Below are 17,023 nucleotides of genomic sequence, written 5' to 3' on the forward strand. Positions count from 1 at the left end.
AATAGTGTAAAAACAATAATAATTGAGAGTCATTAAAATCATCATCAATAATTCAAATCATCATACTCCTCCATAAATGTTAAGCAATATACACTTGATGTGAGGCAATGATTATGTATTTAAAAAAAAAGACATCCGTCACAGACATATAAACAGTTAAAAGTACTTTTCTATGACTTTTCTAGATTAAAATGGAAATTGCCCCCTGTCGTGTAGCCAGGCGTGGTTGTAACCTACTCAAAAAGTACATCCCACAGCACAAAGTTTCAGTGAAGAGTATGTGACTGACAGAAAGACGTAAGCAGCAACACAAATGCAGACAAGTATGATTGTGGGTAAGTCACAACTCTTGATTTGTGCAAAGACAGAAGTAGGTTGACACTATTATTAACTTAAATTAAATTCATTTGTAATATTATCTTAAGTGTATTTGTTTTTCTGTTTGGGGCATTCTTTGATCATTTAAATGAGTATATTGATCAGTTAGCTTTAAGAATTTGGACTAATTTGTATTTGCACAAACATATTAGTTATTCAACTATTCATTTTAGGAACCTTATCTGAACTAGCCCAAAAAGGGATCAGGAGCTGAGCTGTCAGAAACAATGTCACATCCTTTTAAGTATTTTCTAAATATCATAACATGAAAGTCACTCCCACAAGATATTCAGTATTCATTACCGAGTTTTAAGGATGAAACATGTTCAACAGATTTTTATAATAGAATTATAGTTGGCACAGTGTGATAGATATATGCATACATCATATTTTTATCTTCATACAAAAGACAAGTAGTTTCATTGTCATAATATAATTATAATTTAATTTCTCTAAAGTGGTGTTGCTGCTGTGTGCTGTTGAGGCACAGTCCTCTGACGGCATGGCACGGCAGAGCGGGGTCTGTCAACCCTCTCATGAGGTAACCACAGTTCTCACTGAATGTTGACATTGTGTTAACTTAGCGATGTTCAGTAAAATGCACAGTAAAAGTAACAATAAATTAGATGAACTCATATTTTCTGCAATGTGGCGCAGTAGTTAGAGCTTCCACCTCACAGCACAAAGGTTCTCCAGTTTCCTCCACCAGTCCAAAAACATACAGGAGGTTGATTGGAATAAATTAGAAAAATTTGCAAGATCTATGAATGAGGGAGTGAATGGTTGTATTTCTGTATATGTGGCCCTGCAATTGACAGGTGACCTATCCAGGGTATAGCCTGCCTCCTGCTGTCATAGGCTCCGGCATCCCCACAGCCCTGAGTGCAAGATAAGCATTAGATAATGGATGGAGTATATTTCCGACTATTTGTTATTCCAGCAAAATATGTTAAATTCAGACTTTACGTGATTGATAACTTCGAAGCCATAAGTGTCATTTTTAGCAAACAGTAAATTATGACTGACTCAAGCCATCTATTGGATTACACCACACTTAGTGATTGGCGTTGTTCCTCATAATTATTTTTGGCTGTTTATTTGAGCTTTTTGTGAGCTTTTTGTCATTCTCAGAATCATGTTACCATGGTTTTTTTTTGTGTGTGTACTCAGAAAAGTAATATCATGTAATTCTCTTTCACAGTGTTGTACATATTGCCTTTTACTTTGGAATATCTATAAAAACAAGACAACACATTTCCTTCTGAATGATTACTTTTTACTTGTTGCATACCTCTAGAAGCCGAATAGTTCCTTTCTTTTCAGTTTTCTTGCATCAAACTAGTTTATACAGACCAGTTTATGGCATGACGCTAGATGTTAAGTCATATCTCCACTGTCCAAAAACAGATTTTTCCATAATTTTGAAAATTTCATGCAAAGTTTCCATTGAGTTGTACAAAATACAATAAACCTGCAACAGCCAAAAAAAAACAGTGTCAAAAATCCCAAGTTTTAAAGAGAAAATCAAAAAAGCTTATTTTTGTCAATATGTAGTATAAATATAGCAGGATCCTTGGTTGAATTCTAATTTCATATCTTTCAGATGGCATGTTTTCTGCCAGTTTTTTATCAGAATGCATCTGGTCCTGTCAACATAGATGAGCGCGTCGGTAAGAAACTTGTGATCTCCCTGGAAGGTCTCTCTGGAGACGCTGTCTGTCTTTGGATCAGAGGAGCAGACACAATTATAATTAAGTAAGTACTTGTCTCTGTGGTTGTTCATGCGCGTTATCTGTCTTTGACGGGGACATTATTAATCAGAGTTTTTTCTTTTAACCCAACAAGAAATGGAAGTCCCCCTGTGGTTCTTTCATCCCTTTCTGTGAGGGACTCTGGGGAATACACGCTGAGGTGTGAAGCAGGCAACAGGACCAGTTCCTCTCTGTCAGTGATTCTCCATGTTCTGAGTAAGCCTCGGTTCTGTCTTATCCTATCGCCGCTTCTACCATGCCACGCCTTTTCTAATCAGCGCTCAACATGTCAAACCAATAGAGTTTGCTAATCTTGCTGTATGTCAGTAAGGTCCCCTTTTTTCCCCCCTAGAACGTCCAACAACACCTCAGATTACTCTGATAAATGTAAACAACCCAGATCGTTCACCTAGTTTTAAGTGTGTGTCTGAGGGCTCCCCGAAACCTACACTTAAATGGTCTGGGTAAGATATATTTTCTGTGCGCACAATGAAGAATGTTTTCAGTTAATTACATTGTAGTTTTCTGATGAAGACCTAAAGAAAGACCAGTGACTCATTAGATTTTCTGATGTCTGACTTCAGATCTAATCATGGAACAAATGCTGAGGGCAGCAGTGGGACAGGAGAGAGCGTTGTAAAAAGTTTTAGATATGCTGACAAAGGATTGGTGTGTTGTGCTACGAATCGTGAAGGACAAGAATGCTCTCAGCTGTATGACTACGGTAATTAAATATTGTCAACTTTTAATAAATATTGCAAAAGCAAACATATTTTTGGAATTCCAGTAAAAGGTCACTTTGCAGTTCTTTTAGATACTTTTGGCTGGTTTCTCTTGAGGAGCTGCTGCATTTTATTTATTAATTTTTTTTGCTTTTTCAGACTTGGAGACTGACAGCATGAAAAGCGAGGAGGTTTCTCAGGTGACTGTCAGTCCCGGTGACTCTTTACTGCTTCGTTGCCGAGTACGGCGGCAACAAAGCCGTATAGGGTCCCAGGTTGTGTGGGAGAAAGACAACCAAAGAATGGATAGCGCCAGATTAGCCTGCCCATCTAAAATCCAAGAGGAGGTGAAGTAACTCAAATCTAACATTATCCCTTCATATGTCTCTCTTTAAGGGTGTCTCATCATCCTTAAAATAATATAATTTTTTTCTCCACTCCTTAACCACATGGCTTTGAGCAATATGAAAAAACTAAAACATCTTTTGAAATATTCTCGTGTCATCATAATTTCCAAATGAAATACATATATTAATTTTCAGATTGAAATAAATTTGTTGGCATATGTTTGTACAACTTATGTCAGCTTGAGCCACGATGGTGGATAGTGAGTTCCGCCCTGTTTGGTAGTGAGGGGTGAATAAGTTTAACCACACATAGGCCTAAAACGAAGTCTCAAAATTATCTCTTTAAAATTATAAATATATATGTTTTAACAGATCTGCATCAGAGATGACGCTTATTCAAATAGTTTGATGGCCTATTTGTTCATCGAATCGGTCAGCAAGAATCACAACGGCACATATACCTGCAGAAGTCAAAAAGGGAAAACCAAGTCCGTGTTTATAAAAGTCCAGGGTTAGTACAGTCCCTTTCATGTGTGTGTTGTTTTTTTGTTTAGATTTGTTTGAGATTTGTTTGTATTTGTGCATAAATTAATCAACAACAAATGATATTGAATTATCCTTCTTCCTTTGCAAATACCGCATTCTTGCACAATTTTCTTCACGTTCTATTTATTTGTCGTGTCAGCTGAAGATTTCCTTTTCGGCCAATTGGATGAGAACATCATCATCTCCACCAAGGAGGCATCCAACTTCTGTTTGAAAGCCAACATTTCCTACCACCCCACACTGCAGTACTGTATCTGGGAAACACCTGATAAAGTTATGACGACCTGTGCCCACGATGAATGGATAACAAGGCCCAGGTACTTTTATGAATTGCTGCTCAATGGAGCGTCACTTCACTTGTGAAATTTAGCAAGCTCATCAGCATGAAATCTAAAGCAGAAACATTTTGTTCTTCAATCAATCTTGGACACACAACAATGGGTGACTTTAATCACATGACAAATATGAAATGAGACACACCCGAGTTTCAGATGAGTAAACCTGAATTTCTTGACTGTGGCACTTTCTCCTCAGGACTGTGAAACTATGTGGTCTACTAACATCTGGAGAATATAAGTTACATTTGAAAGTGAGCGAACAAAACCATCTGACAAAGACTATAGCCGTGTGTGTTGTGGGTAAGAGGTTCATTGCACACCTGTATATTTGTACTTTCTATGACACAAATCTTCAAGTTTATGTTTTTCACATGGTTTAACGCTTGAAGGTACACTGAATTTATTTCAGATGAACCAAAGTTCAGATTCAGCTTCAACAACTCTGGTAACACCTTTAATATTGAGACTCATACTGCTGTGCCTGCTAACTACACTTGGTTTCTGTGTTTATCAAACACAAGGTAAGATTACTGTTGGGTTTTTGTTTTTGGCCTTTTTAGCTCTGATGTTCAAACATTTGGTTCCAGACACTTTGTCTCATTGTAGTTGTGACACAAAATCCGACTGGGGTGAGATGCCAGTTGCCTCGGAAACTGACTCAGAGGAACGCTGTAACAAGAAAATCAGCAGCTCACTCAGCAGGGATCTGTTGGGAGAATCCTCTCCTGTGTTCTGCCTCACTAATACAGTTGGCTCCTGGTGCAAAAGTTATCCCACAATATACCACCAGCCGTCACCTCAAGGCTCCAAAGATGGTGAGATTTATTTTACCTTCTGTATGTTCATTATGTCAGTGGAAATTATTTACGCTGTGACGCGCACAAACACACTCACTGCTGTTTTTCAGTTGGTCATAATCACGGGAATGGCTGGATTGTGATGAAAGTGGGCAGCATTTTTCTGGTTTTGGCTTTGGTCATAATCACCGTGGTACCTGTGCATTTTTTCAGAAAGAAGGTCTGTACATTTCTACAGCTAAGCGCATGCACACAAACACACGCGCAATGACACTGATTTTTCCTTTGATTCAAACAGAAGCCCAAGTATCAGCCCCATCTTCAAATGATTCAGATTGTCGGACCCACTGATAACGATTACATCTACATTAACTTCAAGGACTTTGAGTATGAAACGAAATGGGAGTTTCCCAGAGAGAATCTGGAACTTGGTATGAATGCCTCTAGTTCTTTTGGTGTAACAACCCATTGATCTGAATCAAAAGGTTATAGTCCAGAATCTAACGCAATAAAAAAAATGCAACACAGTGATACTTTTTTCATCTCTTAATTTTTCATTCATCTTTTTAGTGACACAGTTTTCCAGTACATGTTTAAATGAAGTTGTGAGGTAACTTATATTTGACTAGATAGTAGATGGAACTTTGTCATCTCATATCAATTGTAGACTGACATTTCCATCATGGCACACTTTGTGACTTTGCAATGCCGGTCATCTCATATCATACCATTGCCAGTATGATATGTCTTTTGAAAGGCAGCAATTAGTCGAGTACGAATCAAAATAAACCGATTATGGATCCAAGATAGTTGTGCACACGTCAGTTAATCATAGTCAATTTTGTGCCTTTTGCCAATGACCCACAAACCATTATCAATGTTTTGAATAACTGTGATACTGATGGGCGACCTATCTCTATCCCATTGCCATAAATCATGCAATTCACACTCCTTTTTTTAAGAAGAACTGCTTTCATACTTTTGTTGAAAATTTTGCATAGAAAGTTGCATAGAGTGGGTCCTAAGAGCATGTGAGCAAAAATGGTGCTTGTATTATCCCCAGGCAAGGAGCTGGGCTCTGGTGCTTTTGGAATTGTGGTCCAGGCCAAAGCTTATGGCATTGATAAGCCTGGATTCTCGCAGCAGGTGGCGGTAAAGATGCTCAAAGGTTCGTGGTTTCCATTAAGTTGGAAATGCGAAATCAGTTCTTAGTGTATTGTCTCAAAGGCCAGCTCATGGGGGATTGTGCCTTGCAGAGAAACATCAAACTGTGGAGAAAGAGGCATTGATGTCAGAGCTGAAGATGCTGACTCACATCGGCCAACATATAAACATTGTCAACCTTCTCGGGGCGTGCACAGAGTCAGGTACAATCCACTGTTAACTGTGTATCGCACAACAAATTACGATGGATGTATCCATTAAAAACACATGATTTCATACCTGTTCTTCTGGATTTTTATTGTATTTTATTTTGAATTTCCTTTCTGTTTGTGTGTTTGTTTGAAATTATACCTACATAGGACCCATATACCTGATTTTCCAGTACTGCTATCATGGTGATCTGCTCAACTACCTGAGGAACAACAGTGAGCGCTACCACAAGTCCGTCACTGATGCTTTCAATAAGGACCGTTTCAGGAGCCTGTACCACAACCTGCAGCCCAAAAATAGCTCCAGGTGGGAACATAGTGTGGTTCTGATTCACAGATAAAACGCAGATATATTTCAAATGTATTCTTTGCACAGCTTTTTAACTGGAATTACATTTTTATTTATTTCCTATCAGGGATCAAGATGTCAGAGTGGATCACTATATACCCATGCATTCCTGTACCACTAGGGGGCAGGAGGATGCTGCCCTCCTGAATAACGATTACAGAGACATGGATGGTGAGAAAATACAATTTCAGTTCTGAGAAGATGCACTCTGCCGGGCCACAAAACGTAGCGAGGTGTAAAAAGGATCTGTTTGAGTACACTGTTTGAGTCATCGGAGCTTCGCTGAACCGAACTGATCCCGGTTTATTTGCAGACGTGGAGATTTATGATGACGATAAGACAGATGATCAGCAGGCCCTCACCTTTGACGACCTCTTGAGCTTCGCCTTCCAAGTGGCCAAAGGCATGGAGTTCCTCTCATCCAAAAATGTAAGGATCAACAATGTGTAAATTCTGAACATCAAATATGTCAACTCCACACAGCTTATATATATTTCCCCCATTTATTTTACTGTTAAATATAAACTTAAATGATAATTCAAAAAGAGAAAGAAACTTGAATGTAATCAACACACTGTTACTTTAACAGGAATCTTGCATCATTATTTTCACATCCGGACAGGAAAATCCAATCAAAATCATACAGAACTTCTATCATGCAGCCCTGGTTTTTTGATGGTTTTATACTTGAGTTTAAATGTGTAATTATTTGACATATGAACCTTTCAACCTTGATTGTTGTGGCAAAACATGACTAAAATTTTTAAAGGATTTTACCACTGGAATTCCTCGAGGTGAACCTCAAGTATCTTGAGTCTGAATGTGATTAATTATGTATTGCTCTTCTTATAGATGAATTGAATGAATTTTTTTCAGAACTAATACAAAAACAGTAATGATAATACATGCAGGAAACAAAGACTGAAATGGATACCAAAGCCCTGCCGACTCTTAATTTGATTACGGAAGTATTCTTTGCAGCTGTTTTTGTACCACAAAAAAAAACATTATGACTGTGTTTTTTTGAAAAAATATTTTATTTTTGACAGATATATGTGGGTAATAAAATAGTTATTTAAAATGTATTCCTTAATCACAGTACCTAGAGATATATACTGTACATTTAACCATTTCATCTGTAGTGTATCCACAGGGACCTGGCGGCTCGAAATGTTTTGGTAACAAAAGGCAGACTTGTCAAAATCAGTGACTTTGGACTCGCCCAGGACATTGAAAATGACTCCAACTATGTAATGAAGGGAAATGTACGTCAAGTAATACCACTGAAACTTATTTTATTACTTGTCTCTGACTCATGTATAACATGAATTTCTTTTCCGTGCTGCAGGTATGTTTGCCAGTGAAGTGGATGGCCCCAGAGAGCATCTTTCAGGGAATGTATACCCGAAATAGTGACGTCTGGGCCTACGGCATCCTTCTCTGGGAAATATTCTCACTCGGTATCCCCACTGAGACGATTACTCTAAATAAGCAGTGAATTTAAAAAGCTGTTACACAGTCAGTCATGTACAATGATTGGTTGCAAGCTGTAACTCTGCCACGGCTGTCTTCAGGTGTCACCCCGTACCCTGGCATGAAGGTGGATCGCCAGTTCTATTCAATGATCGAGAAAGGATTTAAAATGGAGTGTCCGTACTACGCCGACCCATTTGCGTAGGTGTTTTTTGTATGCGTGTAATACATTTATCTCTTGTAAATCAGTTTTTCAACAGACTCATTAATCTTGCTGGACCTGGAATCAACTCTCCTTTGACTTACTGATGCTGATTTCTTTAAAGGTATGAGATAATGTGTAAGTGTTGGAACCTGGATCCATCCAGCCGCCCCTCTTTCTCGAAACTGGTGTCTGTCATGTCTGACCAGCTAATGGAGAGAGAAGAAAAGGTAACATAAATATATTGTGGGAAGAAACTCACCCAACACTTGGTATAAATGAAGGGATTGAAGGGTTTGCGGTTGTTGCCAAATAACCAAGTAACCTCCTCTTGCAGCTCTACCACAACATGCTTGAACAGACACCCAGCCCCTACCAGAATGCTCAGGCCATTATGGATAATTCCGCTTTCACCAGCCACAGTGAGAGCGAGGCACCATTAAGCAGCGTCTAATGTCATATTCATGCAGCCGAATAAAAAAGAGCAGAAGCGCTTGAGGCCAGGAACGATGAAGAACAATAACAGATGTCTTGAAGCATCCAGGACAAAGTGATAACTTTATTCTTGTATTTTGTTCATTGAAATGGGCAAAAGATGCTTGTTGACAGTGAAATATCATAAGATCAAAGTGTTATCAGAAATGAAATCAGCGGACGCTGCATTTCATCTTACATGATTTGGATATTTTTTGATGACTTATCATACGTTATTTTCTCAAATCTGCAATAAAAATTTGCTGCAAAACACTGGTTGATGCAAATGGATCTTAGCATGCTAACCTCCCACATGGAAACCAAACCTGTAGAGTCTCTCAGATCAGGTAAAATTGGGTGATGCCCAGTGACATGATTTTACAACAATTAACCATAACCTTGGTGACAGAAAGCCCTCACAGACACATGCGGCCAGCAGTTGAATCATTAAAAGAAGTCTCAGAAAGTTTATTCCTAAGTAATATCTTCAAAATGGATGACAGAAAAAGGGTAGAACCAGAACGCTGGACTGTAAACAACCAACCGCTCAGTACAAAACATCCTTGTATGTATTTAAGCTAAAGAACCAGATTTTTTTTTTTTTTTTTCCCAACCAGAGGACCCTTTTTCATGAGACAAAACATCACTGATTCACATGACCTATCAACAGTTTTGGTACCACCAATGTCACCTGTAGATTCAGGTTTAACCCATTTACATATCCACACACCTCAACCCAGTTTGAACTCAAAGACTTCCAGGCAACCAAAATAGCTTGTCAGCCAGGATGTCACGGAACACATTTTCTCCAGCGATTCCAAGTTCCGTTGGCCTGCCATATCGGTCCATACTTCTCTGTCAGTGTCCATTTGAATAGTTTGTTCTGTGCCCTCTTCAACGCTGACATCGAGTTTATAACTTAACACCTCCATGCTGAAGGTTACTCCTCTACTCCTCTATACTCACCATTTCTCCGCGACTGTTCACTTTGTTTCTTTGCCTGACTTATCTTCAGTGTATTAATCTCTTGGTAACCCTTGTATTTAGTATCAAAGGCATTCCTTGGTACACTGATTCCAACTGAAGCTCCAAGTTTCTCACTCTTGTGTAGGATTTTTTCACATTTTGTGGCTTCTTATAGTCTCCAGCCTCGATTCTTCTGCCCCCAGGGAATCTTAGACTTCATTCCTTCGGCGCGGGGAAGAACTCAAACATGTGCGGCAGCTGTAGCAGCAGGTTAAGACAACATCAGTAGCACGGCTGCCAAATATCCAAAAATGAAGATAATTTGGCACCGTTTCACCTCCGGATCTCCCATTCCAGACTGAATCTACCCAGCTGATGCTCCGGTTTATGCCCTTTACTGAGCACCTTTTGTGTTATTTATCCACGTGGGCAGTTCCTTCCGGCCTCACCGCTTATCTGAGTTACCTCGGAATCCACCTTCAGCCACACCTTATTTGCCACGACATTCAAAGATAGCTTTTCCTAACACTCAAATCACCTGCTTTCATTTGCGTCTAGAAAACCAAGCTACAACAAAAGTTTTTTGTTAATTGTCCTCTTGTTTGCCATTCATCAAATATGCTTTAAATCAATTTTCAATATCTAAATAATTTGTTAACTAACCAGACGACCCCAAATGAATGTAGAGGTGGAAACTAATGGCATTATATATTAAATATGTGTCTTGAAATATGTTGAAACTATATTGGTGAGGTAGTTTGTGAATAGACAAGGGCTTTCTGTTCCATTTGTCTGCACGAAACTGGGAAAAAAGGCTTTTGTCTATTCTGCCCCCTCTACATGGAACATGTTGCAAAAGGACTGGAAACTCACGGAACTTGCTTCATTGAACGGCTTTAAGTCCAGATTGAGAGCACTTAAGACGACTTCACTGATTTGTAACTGTTTTATATGATTTGTATGTAATTTTAATTTCATTTTAAATTTAACTGTATTCTTTTGCTGCCTCTTGGCCAGGACGCCCTTGAAAAAGAGGTTTTTAATCTCAACGGGACTTTTCTGGTTAAGTAAAGGTTAAAAAAAAAAATAGGTATAAATAACCAACAACTTAAGTAGCCTAAATTCTTTTTAATGTAGACTGTTGTTGATTCTTTCTTTGTTTTGACTTTTCTATTTTACATTGGGGATTTAAAGTTCCTTGTCTAGTCTCGGAAAGATTCAAAGATTCACACTTTGCCATCTGCAGTGCTTCCAGAAGAGTATTGATAAATAAATGAAAATAAACGTATTGTCGTAACTCGATGTAACAGTACAGGGAAATGCAAACAGTGCAAGAAATGTAAACATACGCAGAAATGTAAACAGTACTGGCAGGATGTGCAAGTTAAAGTTGATTGCAGTTAGAGTGTCCAACTCACAAAGTGCAGGTACAGGTTGTGTGCAGTCAGTTTGAAGAGACAGTTAAGTAACATGAAGTTCAGTGCAGAACTGGTTGTGCTGCGGAATTGCAGAATTGTCCTGAGGCGGTACACGGTCAGTGACTCCTGTCTGTTGTTAAGCGAGTAATGGAAGGTGGACCAGTAACACCATGGTAGTGAGCGCTACTGGTCTGAAATAATTCAGGCAGGTGGGTGGGCGCTGCATATATCAATACTTATTCTGATATTAAATCTGCTTTGTTGCATCATCATTGAAATATAAATTACACAACTTTTCTGTTACTAGGTGCTGAAAATAAGAATTTACGTTTTATTGTTTTGATTTTTAAATGCGTAGATTCATCAAAAATTTACCGTTACCATGGCAGATATATTCATTATGATATGCATTGTTTTATTAGCACAATATATTTATTAACTTTTACTACCTTTGCTCTATTCTGTCGAAATGCTAGACTTTTATTCCCCACCCCCATAATGATGAGAATTATTGCATGCACTCAACTGATTGACATATTGCACACACACAAACACACACACACACACACACATATTAAAATCAAATGTATATGAGTGAATAAATAAATTCAAAGAAAGGCATCTATGAAATACACCTATCATGGTTTTATTCTAAAATAAGCATTGCATCTCACTGAAACAAAATGTGGGCTATGACGACAGTGTAAGAGTTTCATCTTATATCATCAACCATGAGTTACCTGTGCCAGCTTCCCCCTTGTCCAAAGTCCTAAAATAAAGATTGATTCATAGAATTTGCAGTCTCTTGCCTTTTGCCCATTCTCTCACATTCTTTCACACACGAGTCGGCCAATCGTTTTCGACTCTATTTCTACCTAGAAACTAATTTTTTCAATTTGCAAGTCCAGTTACAAGAGGCGTAAAATGGTACAGTCATTTATTTAATCATCTTTTGTAAAAAAAAGACGTGTTTGCGTACATTTGTTACTCAGAGGAAGGGTATCTTTCTTAATATATTCATTTCATCTTTATTCAAATTTAATTCCGTCTGTTTTGTTTTATTGTTAGATTTATATATGAATATAGTGTATGTGTTCTTTTTTTACTTTATTTTTTAGACTTACCTGTCCTGTTCCTTCATACTCTGCTGTTACACCTCAGATTCACCCTGGCGGTAAAAATTCGAGTAAAAAAAAAAAAGCTGTCTCATACAATTTATAATGTGTTATAATAATCAATGGACGGAGATGAGCATTGGTCTTCTTCCGGTATCATGAGCATGATACATGATGAGTCTTGTCTCCTGATAGGCGATGAAACATTGTTGGCATCCACGTCAGACATGCAGACGTGCCACTGACAGTGGCGTTTTCACGGGTGAATACACTGCTTACTGACAGTGATTTGGGGAGAGATAGGTAAGAGATTGACCCCTGGCAAGGCTTAGAAAAAACCATTGCGCGTGTCCGGGAGTGCGTTCACCTCGTGCGTCAATAACACGCGTGAACATGGACATCGCCGCGGTGAACGCACTGTCTTTTGAGGACTTCGTGGACGTTTTTGGCAACGTGGTGGAGAGATGCCCCGTTGTGGTAGCGGCTGTCTGGCAGATGCGCCCCTTTTCGGATCTGAGGGACTTGGAGGGAGCAATTTCGGGGTTCATCGACTGTTTACCGGAATCGGGTGAGTCACCGGGGAGCGTCAAGACGTGGCGTTCAACGCACTCGTATTTGTATTCATCGGATCGCCGTGTGTCTCCCTGCGTGTCCAGGTAAGGCGGGGATCCTCAGGTGTCACCCGGACCTGGCGGGCCGGGACTTCCAGAGGGGCACCCTGACCCCGGAGTCGGGCGCGGAGCAGGCACAGGTGGGACTGGACGCGCTCAGTCCCGCCGAGGCTGCGCGCATCGGCGATCTAAATAGGGCGTACAAGGAACGCTTCGGCTTCCCCTTCGTCATCTGTGCCAAGCTCACCGACAAGGCGACGATCTTGCGGCAGCTCGCTGAGCGGCTCAGAGGCGACCCTGCGGCGGAAGTTACGCGGGGCGTAGGGGAGGTGAAGAAGATCTGCGCCCTGCGTCTGCGGAGCCTGGTGTGCTCTGACACACACAACAAACTATAAACGGGACATCCCTTTGGTTACCCGTGATACTGATTCCTACTCATATTTCATTGTGCATGTCACTTTTGTCATAAACGCCATGAAATTCTTCACACAAAAACAAGTGACTTATTTACAAGTGGATATTTAAATTACAAACAGAAAAGTTCCAAGAGCCAACAGGAGAACCCGGGGAGTGTAAGTTCATCCGACAGTTCCAAGCTCAGCCTGCCACCTAGTGTCCGAAACGGGGGGGGGAAGGAGGGAGTACCCCTGTCCGCGCCCCGGTGGGGGCTTACAAGACGGTTGCAGATCCTCCAGGGCGCTGTCCTCACCCTCGGTCGATTTATAATCTCGTGTTTTTCCTGCTTTTACGCACAAAACCCGCTAGCGGAAGTGCGTCACTGTCTCTTTCCGGTGTCTAGGCGGGCTTCCGGGGTGGTGCGTGTCCGTGCAGCGGGGAGACCGGGGGCGTGACGGCGGGCTGCGGGGCGGTGGACACCCCGCCCGCGGCCTCTCCCTGGTCCCCGGAGGTGATGGAGGAGTCCTGCTCCGGCACTGTCCCCCTCGCCCTCCGCCGGTCCTCCTCTTTCTTCCACTTCATGCGCCGGTTCTGGAACCAGATCTTGATGTGGCGCTCGGTGAGGCTGAGCGTGAGCGCGAGTTCCACGCGCCGCGGCCTCGAGATGTAACGGTTGAACAGGAACTCCTTCTCGAGCTCGAGCAGCTGCGCGCGCGTGTAGGCCGTCCGCGTGCGCTTGTTTTCTTCCGTCTCCGCCACCATGTAGGGTCCTAAAAAAACAAACGAGGAAAATAAAAATGAAAATAACAACAAAAATCAATCCCAGCTTTTGTTAGCAAAAAAAAAAATAAGCATCTTTTTTTTTTGTACCATAGTGAATATTTTCCCTAATGAATATTGGCCGGTTAGAAGGGACCCGCGCAAGTTGGCTTCAAAAGCGTTAATGTGTTAAACCAGACGCACTTTATTTGTTTCAAAATAAAAACAAACCGTGGAAGTGGCTTTAAGGCATATTGGGAAATAACACTGTTCTCGGCTTAATACGTCGTGTGTTTCGGCACAGAATGGGCATTGATACACTCGCGTGGAAAAAAAGAGATGGCGGCTCCGTTTCAATTGAGGTAAAAATGCGCTGGACATTTATTCCTGGTTATTATGGCCTCGAAGAGTTTGTCTGAGCGCTCTTCACATCTTAAATCGATACAACTGATCACAGCGAAAGAGATGGACCAAAGTTCATGATGTAGTTTTCCTGTATTCCGGTAATTAAGAGTCCTAGATGTGTTTATTTTTAGGTAAATTCTATTTTACACAAAATTGACTATTCGATGCCGAAGTTTTACTATAAACGCTGGCAAAATCCGTACCCGTATTTCAATCATAACTGATCAATTATTCTAATAATACCAAACGGCAGAATGAAGGTCGTGGGCCATCTAACTCAACTGCAATACCATAACAATTGTTACCTATGTCAGTTACGTGTTAAAATCGAAATTTGATTTTTTTTATTTTTTTTTATTTTTTTTTTTTGCTCTGCATTAAAGTTGATGTGCGAAGCCAGGACATTTTTTTCAGTTTTATCAGCAATTAGAATTCACCTGTGAACATTTTCTCAATACTTTGTGTCAAGTCAATTGTGTTATTTGAAATCACTCGCTTAATTCAGTGAGACTAAAACAATAAGTGTTTTTCTGTAGCTGTTCACTATGGCCCTCCGTTTTTAAATTAACCAAATGTCTACGGGATAGAAAACATTCAATTTGTCACTTCCTTTTTTTGGAAATAAATTATTTTCCATTGTATGTTTTTTTCTGTGGGAAAACAACAGTTAAGACATTCTCCTCTGTTGCAGAATATGAAGTGTGTAATGAACCCTCATCTTGAAAACCCACTCATTACTCAAACCAACCTAAGGCCTCTGAGGCAGAAACTTATCCAACTCTGTTCCACTGACAGGAAAAAGGGGGAATATAAATGAAAAAAAAGGCAATAATTTGAATCAAGAACCAAGCTTTGACTTCCAGAAAGGGAGAGAATTGCTGTTAGTAATAAAAAAAAAAAAAAGGAAAGGCCTGCCCATTTCCTAGTGTCTGTGACAGGAAAGAATCCATTATTCTCCACAGTTCTACAAACTACAATGATGTGTACGTTTAGACCGATTCTTAGCAAACTGTGAAGACAAAACTCATATTTAAGTGAAAGCAGGACCCCGTAAACACCACGTGCTGACCTCCCGGGAGCCTTACAACTTTAATTGCCGATTGAAGCTCCCAACTAACATTTTCATTATTATTATTATTATTATTATTAACATTATGATCATTATCACAATTATTATTATTATTGTTATTGCTATTATCCAATTTGAACGTCAAGTCACTGAGGGGTCACTGAATGTATGCGCGGTGTAGTGTGTGTGTACCTGTGTGTAACTGAGGAATGAATCCCTTTAGTCCAGGGTTTGCAATCATGAAAGGGTATTTCCTGCCATGCAGATTTACCTGTCCACTGTCCCTTCCATGCGTGTGAGTGGGATTTTGTAGTTTTCATCCAGGGGAAGGGGAGGTGGTATCTGCCTTGCTCCTCGGTGTCTCCGTAAACCGCAGCGGGTTGCAGTGGGTGCTGCTGGAGGCCCTGCGGGTGTTGGAGCTGGGGCATACTCGGATCGTCTCGCACAGGTAGGCCGTAAGAGGTAGCGGTGACGTCTGGGAGGCCTGCCGACTCCACGGAGGCTCCCACGGGCTGCGGCGCGTACACGGAGTGCCTGCCCATGTACAGGCAGGGCGGCGGGCTGTGGCTGAAGTCCTCACCCTGCGACCTCTGGTACAAGCAGGAGTCTTTAAAAACCTGCGACGGGTAGTAATGGTTCTCCGGATTCATGGCTGTGTAGGGACCGAGTGTGCGGGCACACGCACGCACACACACACCGTACCCGCGCCCTGCCTCGGCGTGCACCGTCTGCGCTCGGCGCGCAACCGACGGGCCCTTACGGCTCCTCACAGGTGTGTCACCTGGTCCCCATGTGACTTCGCGGCGCACAGACCATTGGTTTCACTGTTTGCTCAGACCTCAGTGCCCGACGTTGGAGGGGGGTGGGGGGTCCGGAGACTAGCTGGAGAAGGTTCATATTAACAAACAGACGTGTGTTTGTGTGGACGATGTGAATTTACACGAATATAAAGCCACGCATTCATTGGCTGCGTAAAAGATAAGCGCGCCGGATTGGACGCAGTTGTCGTGGAAACTTAGGTCAGAAAGCTCAAACACTCGCAGACACGTTTCCTCGTACCTTTTTTTTCAGTTGTCTACACTTTACTTACTGGCAGACTTTGAGGGGGGGAAATGTACCCATTACACAGATGTAAATGCATCATTTAACACCATTTAACGGTCGCCCCCTCCGTGTTTACCGGCCATTAGCGGTGTGGAGGGGGGTCAGCGTCCGCCTCATTTCACGCCGGCTCCTCCCGATCGGCCAATTACGTTGGAGTACTGAGCGCGGCTCAATTAAGCGTATGTAAGCGTGAACGCGCCTGCGCGCTCCCGGCGGCGCCCAGGAGTCATCCCGCCAGGCCGCTGGGAGGAAGACGGTCAGGTGATCGACCCACGCCGCAGGGCTTTCACCTCATCGGGCTCTTTCGTCTTATCTATTTACACGGAGTTATTCCGAAGCAGCCGCGGTGCAGTAAATGGCTACTCAGAGATGCAATAAAAGTTGGAGCGAACCAATTCCGGCCCCATCATGCAACGCGTCATAATGGGGT

At 41.4% G+C, this 17,023-nt stretch overlaps 3 protein-coding genes across 3 annotated transcripts; 2 read left to right on the forward strand and 1 right to left on the reverse strand.

Moving 5' to 3' along the window:
• Nucleotides 1–290: 290 nt before the first annotated feature.
• LOC147232050 (receptor-type tyrosine-protein kinase FLT3-like) lies at nucleotides 291–9,042 on the forward strand. The gene is made up of 24 exons (XM_086151302.1): nucleotides 291–335; nucleotides 837–919; nucleotides 1,982–2,133; nucleotides 2,224–2,345; nucleotides 2,482–2,593; nucleotides 2,714–2,853; nucleotides 3,011–3,198; nucleotides 3,571–3,709; nucleotides 3,884–4,061; nucleotides 4,279–4,382; nucleotides 4,492–4,603; nucleotides 4,689–4,897; nucleotides 4,990–5,099; nucleotides 5,178–5,310; nucleotides 5,943–6,047; nucleotides 6,136–6,246; nucleotides 6,403–6,559; nucleotides 6,669–6,772; nucleotides 6,915–7,030; nucleotides 7,744–7,866; nucleotides 7,950–8,061; nucleotides 8,176–8,275; nucleotides 8,401–8,506; nucleotides 8,614–9,042. Exons 1-24 carry the CDS (start codon nucleotides 314–316, stop codon nucleotides 8,728–8,730), a joined length of 2,955 nt encoding a protein of 984 aa, XP_086007428.1. The 5' UTR covers nucleotides 291–313; the 3' UTR covers nucleotides 8,731–9,042.
• Nucleotides 9,043–12,454: 3,412 nt separating this feature from the next.
• Nucleotides 12,455–14,072, forward strand: urad (ureidoimidazoline (2-oxo-4-hydroxy-4-carboxy-5-) decarboxylase). Its single transcript, XM_086151312.1, has 2 exons — nucleotides 12,455–12,817; nucleotides 12,906–14,072. The coding sequence occupies exons 1-2, from the start codon at nucleotides 12,643–12,645 to the stop codon at nucleotides 13,253–13,255; spliced, it is 525 nt and encodes a 174-aa protein (XP_086007438.1). The 5' UTR covers nucleotides 12,455–12,642; the 3' UTR covers nucleotides 13,256–14,072.
• Nucleotides 13,495–16,139, reverse strand: pdx1 (pancreatic and duodenal homeobox 1). The gene is made up of 2 exons (XM_086151311.1): nucleotides 15,761–16,139; nucleotides 13,495–14,026 (listed from the first exon to the last, which is right to left on the reverse strand). Exons 1-2 carry the CDS (start codon nucleotides 16,137–16,139, stop codon nucleotides 13,656–13,658), a joined length of 750 nt encoding a protein of 249 aa, XP_086007437.1. The 3' UTR covers nucleotides 13,495–13,655.
• Between the last annotated feature and the right edge of the window lie 884 nt (nucleotides 16,140–17,023).

Source organism: Fistularia commersonii, chromosome 8 (assembly GCF_037954325.1).
Source record: "Fistularia commersonii isolate RoL2024-O1a breed Wild chromosome 8, RoL_Fcom_v1.0, whole genome shotgun sequence".
NCBI lineage: Eukaryota > Metazoa > Chordata > Actinopteri > Syngnathiformes > Fistulariidae > Fistularia > Fistularia commersonii.

Bases quoted from the DNA above. Each gene is read 5' to 3' on its own strand.
- LOC147232050 (XM_086151302.1), top strand. From the start codon at position 314: ATGCAGACAAGTATGATTGTGG. The intron at 3,710-3,883 runs GTTAGTACAGTC...TTGTCGTGTCAG, and splicing joins CGTGTTTATAAAAGTCCAGG to CTGAAGATTTCCTTTTCGGC. The intron at 8,062-8,175 runs GTATCCCCACTG...GGCTGTCTTCAG, and splicing joins CTGGGAAATATTCTCACTCG to GTGTCACCCCGTACCCTGGC.
- urad (XM_086151312.1), top strand. From the start codon at position 12,643: ATGGACATCGCCGCGGTGAACGCACTGTCTTTTGAGGACTTCGTGGAC. The intron at 12,818-12,905 runs GTGAGTCACCGG...CTGCGTGTCCAG, and splicing joins CGACTGTTTACCGGAATCGG to GTAAGGCGGGGATCCTCAGG.
- pdx1 (XM_086151311.1), bottom strand. From the start codon at position 16,139: ATGAATCCGGAGAACCATTACTACCCGTCGCAGGTTTTTAAAGACTCC. The intron at 14,027-15,760 runs GTAAATCTGCAT...TTGTTTTTTTAG, and splicing joins ATGGAAGGGACAGTGGACAG to GACCCTACATGGTGGCGGAG.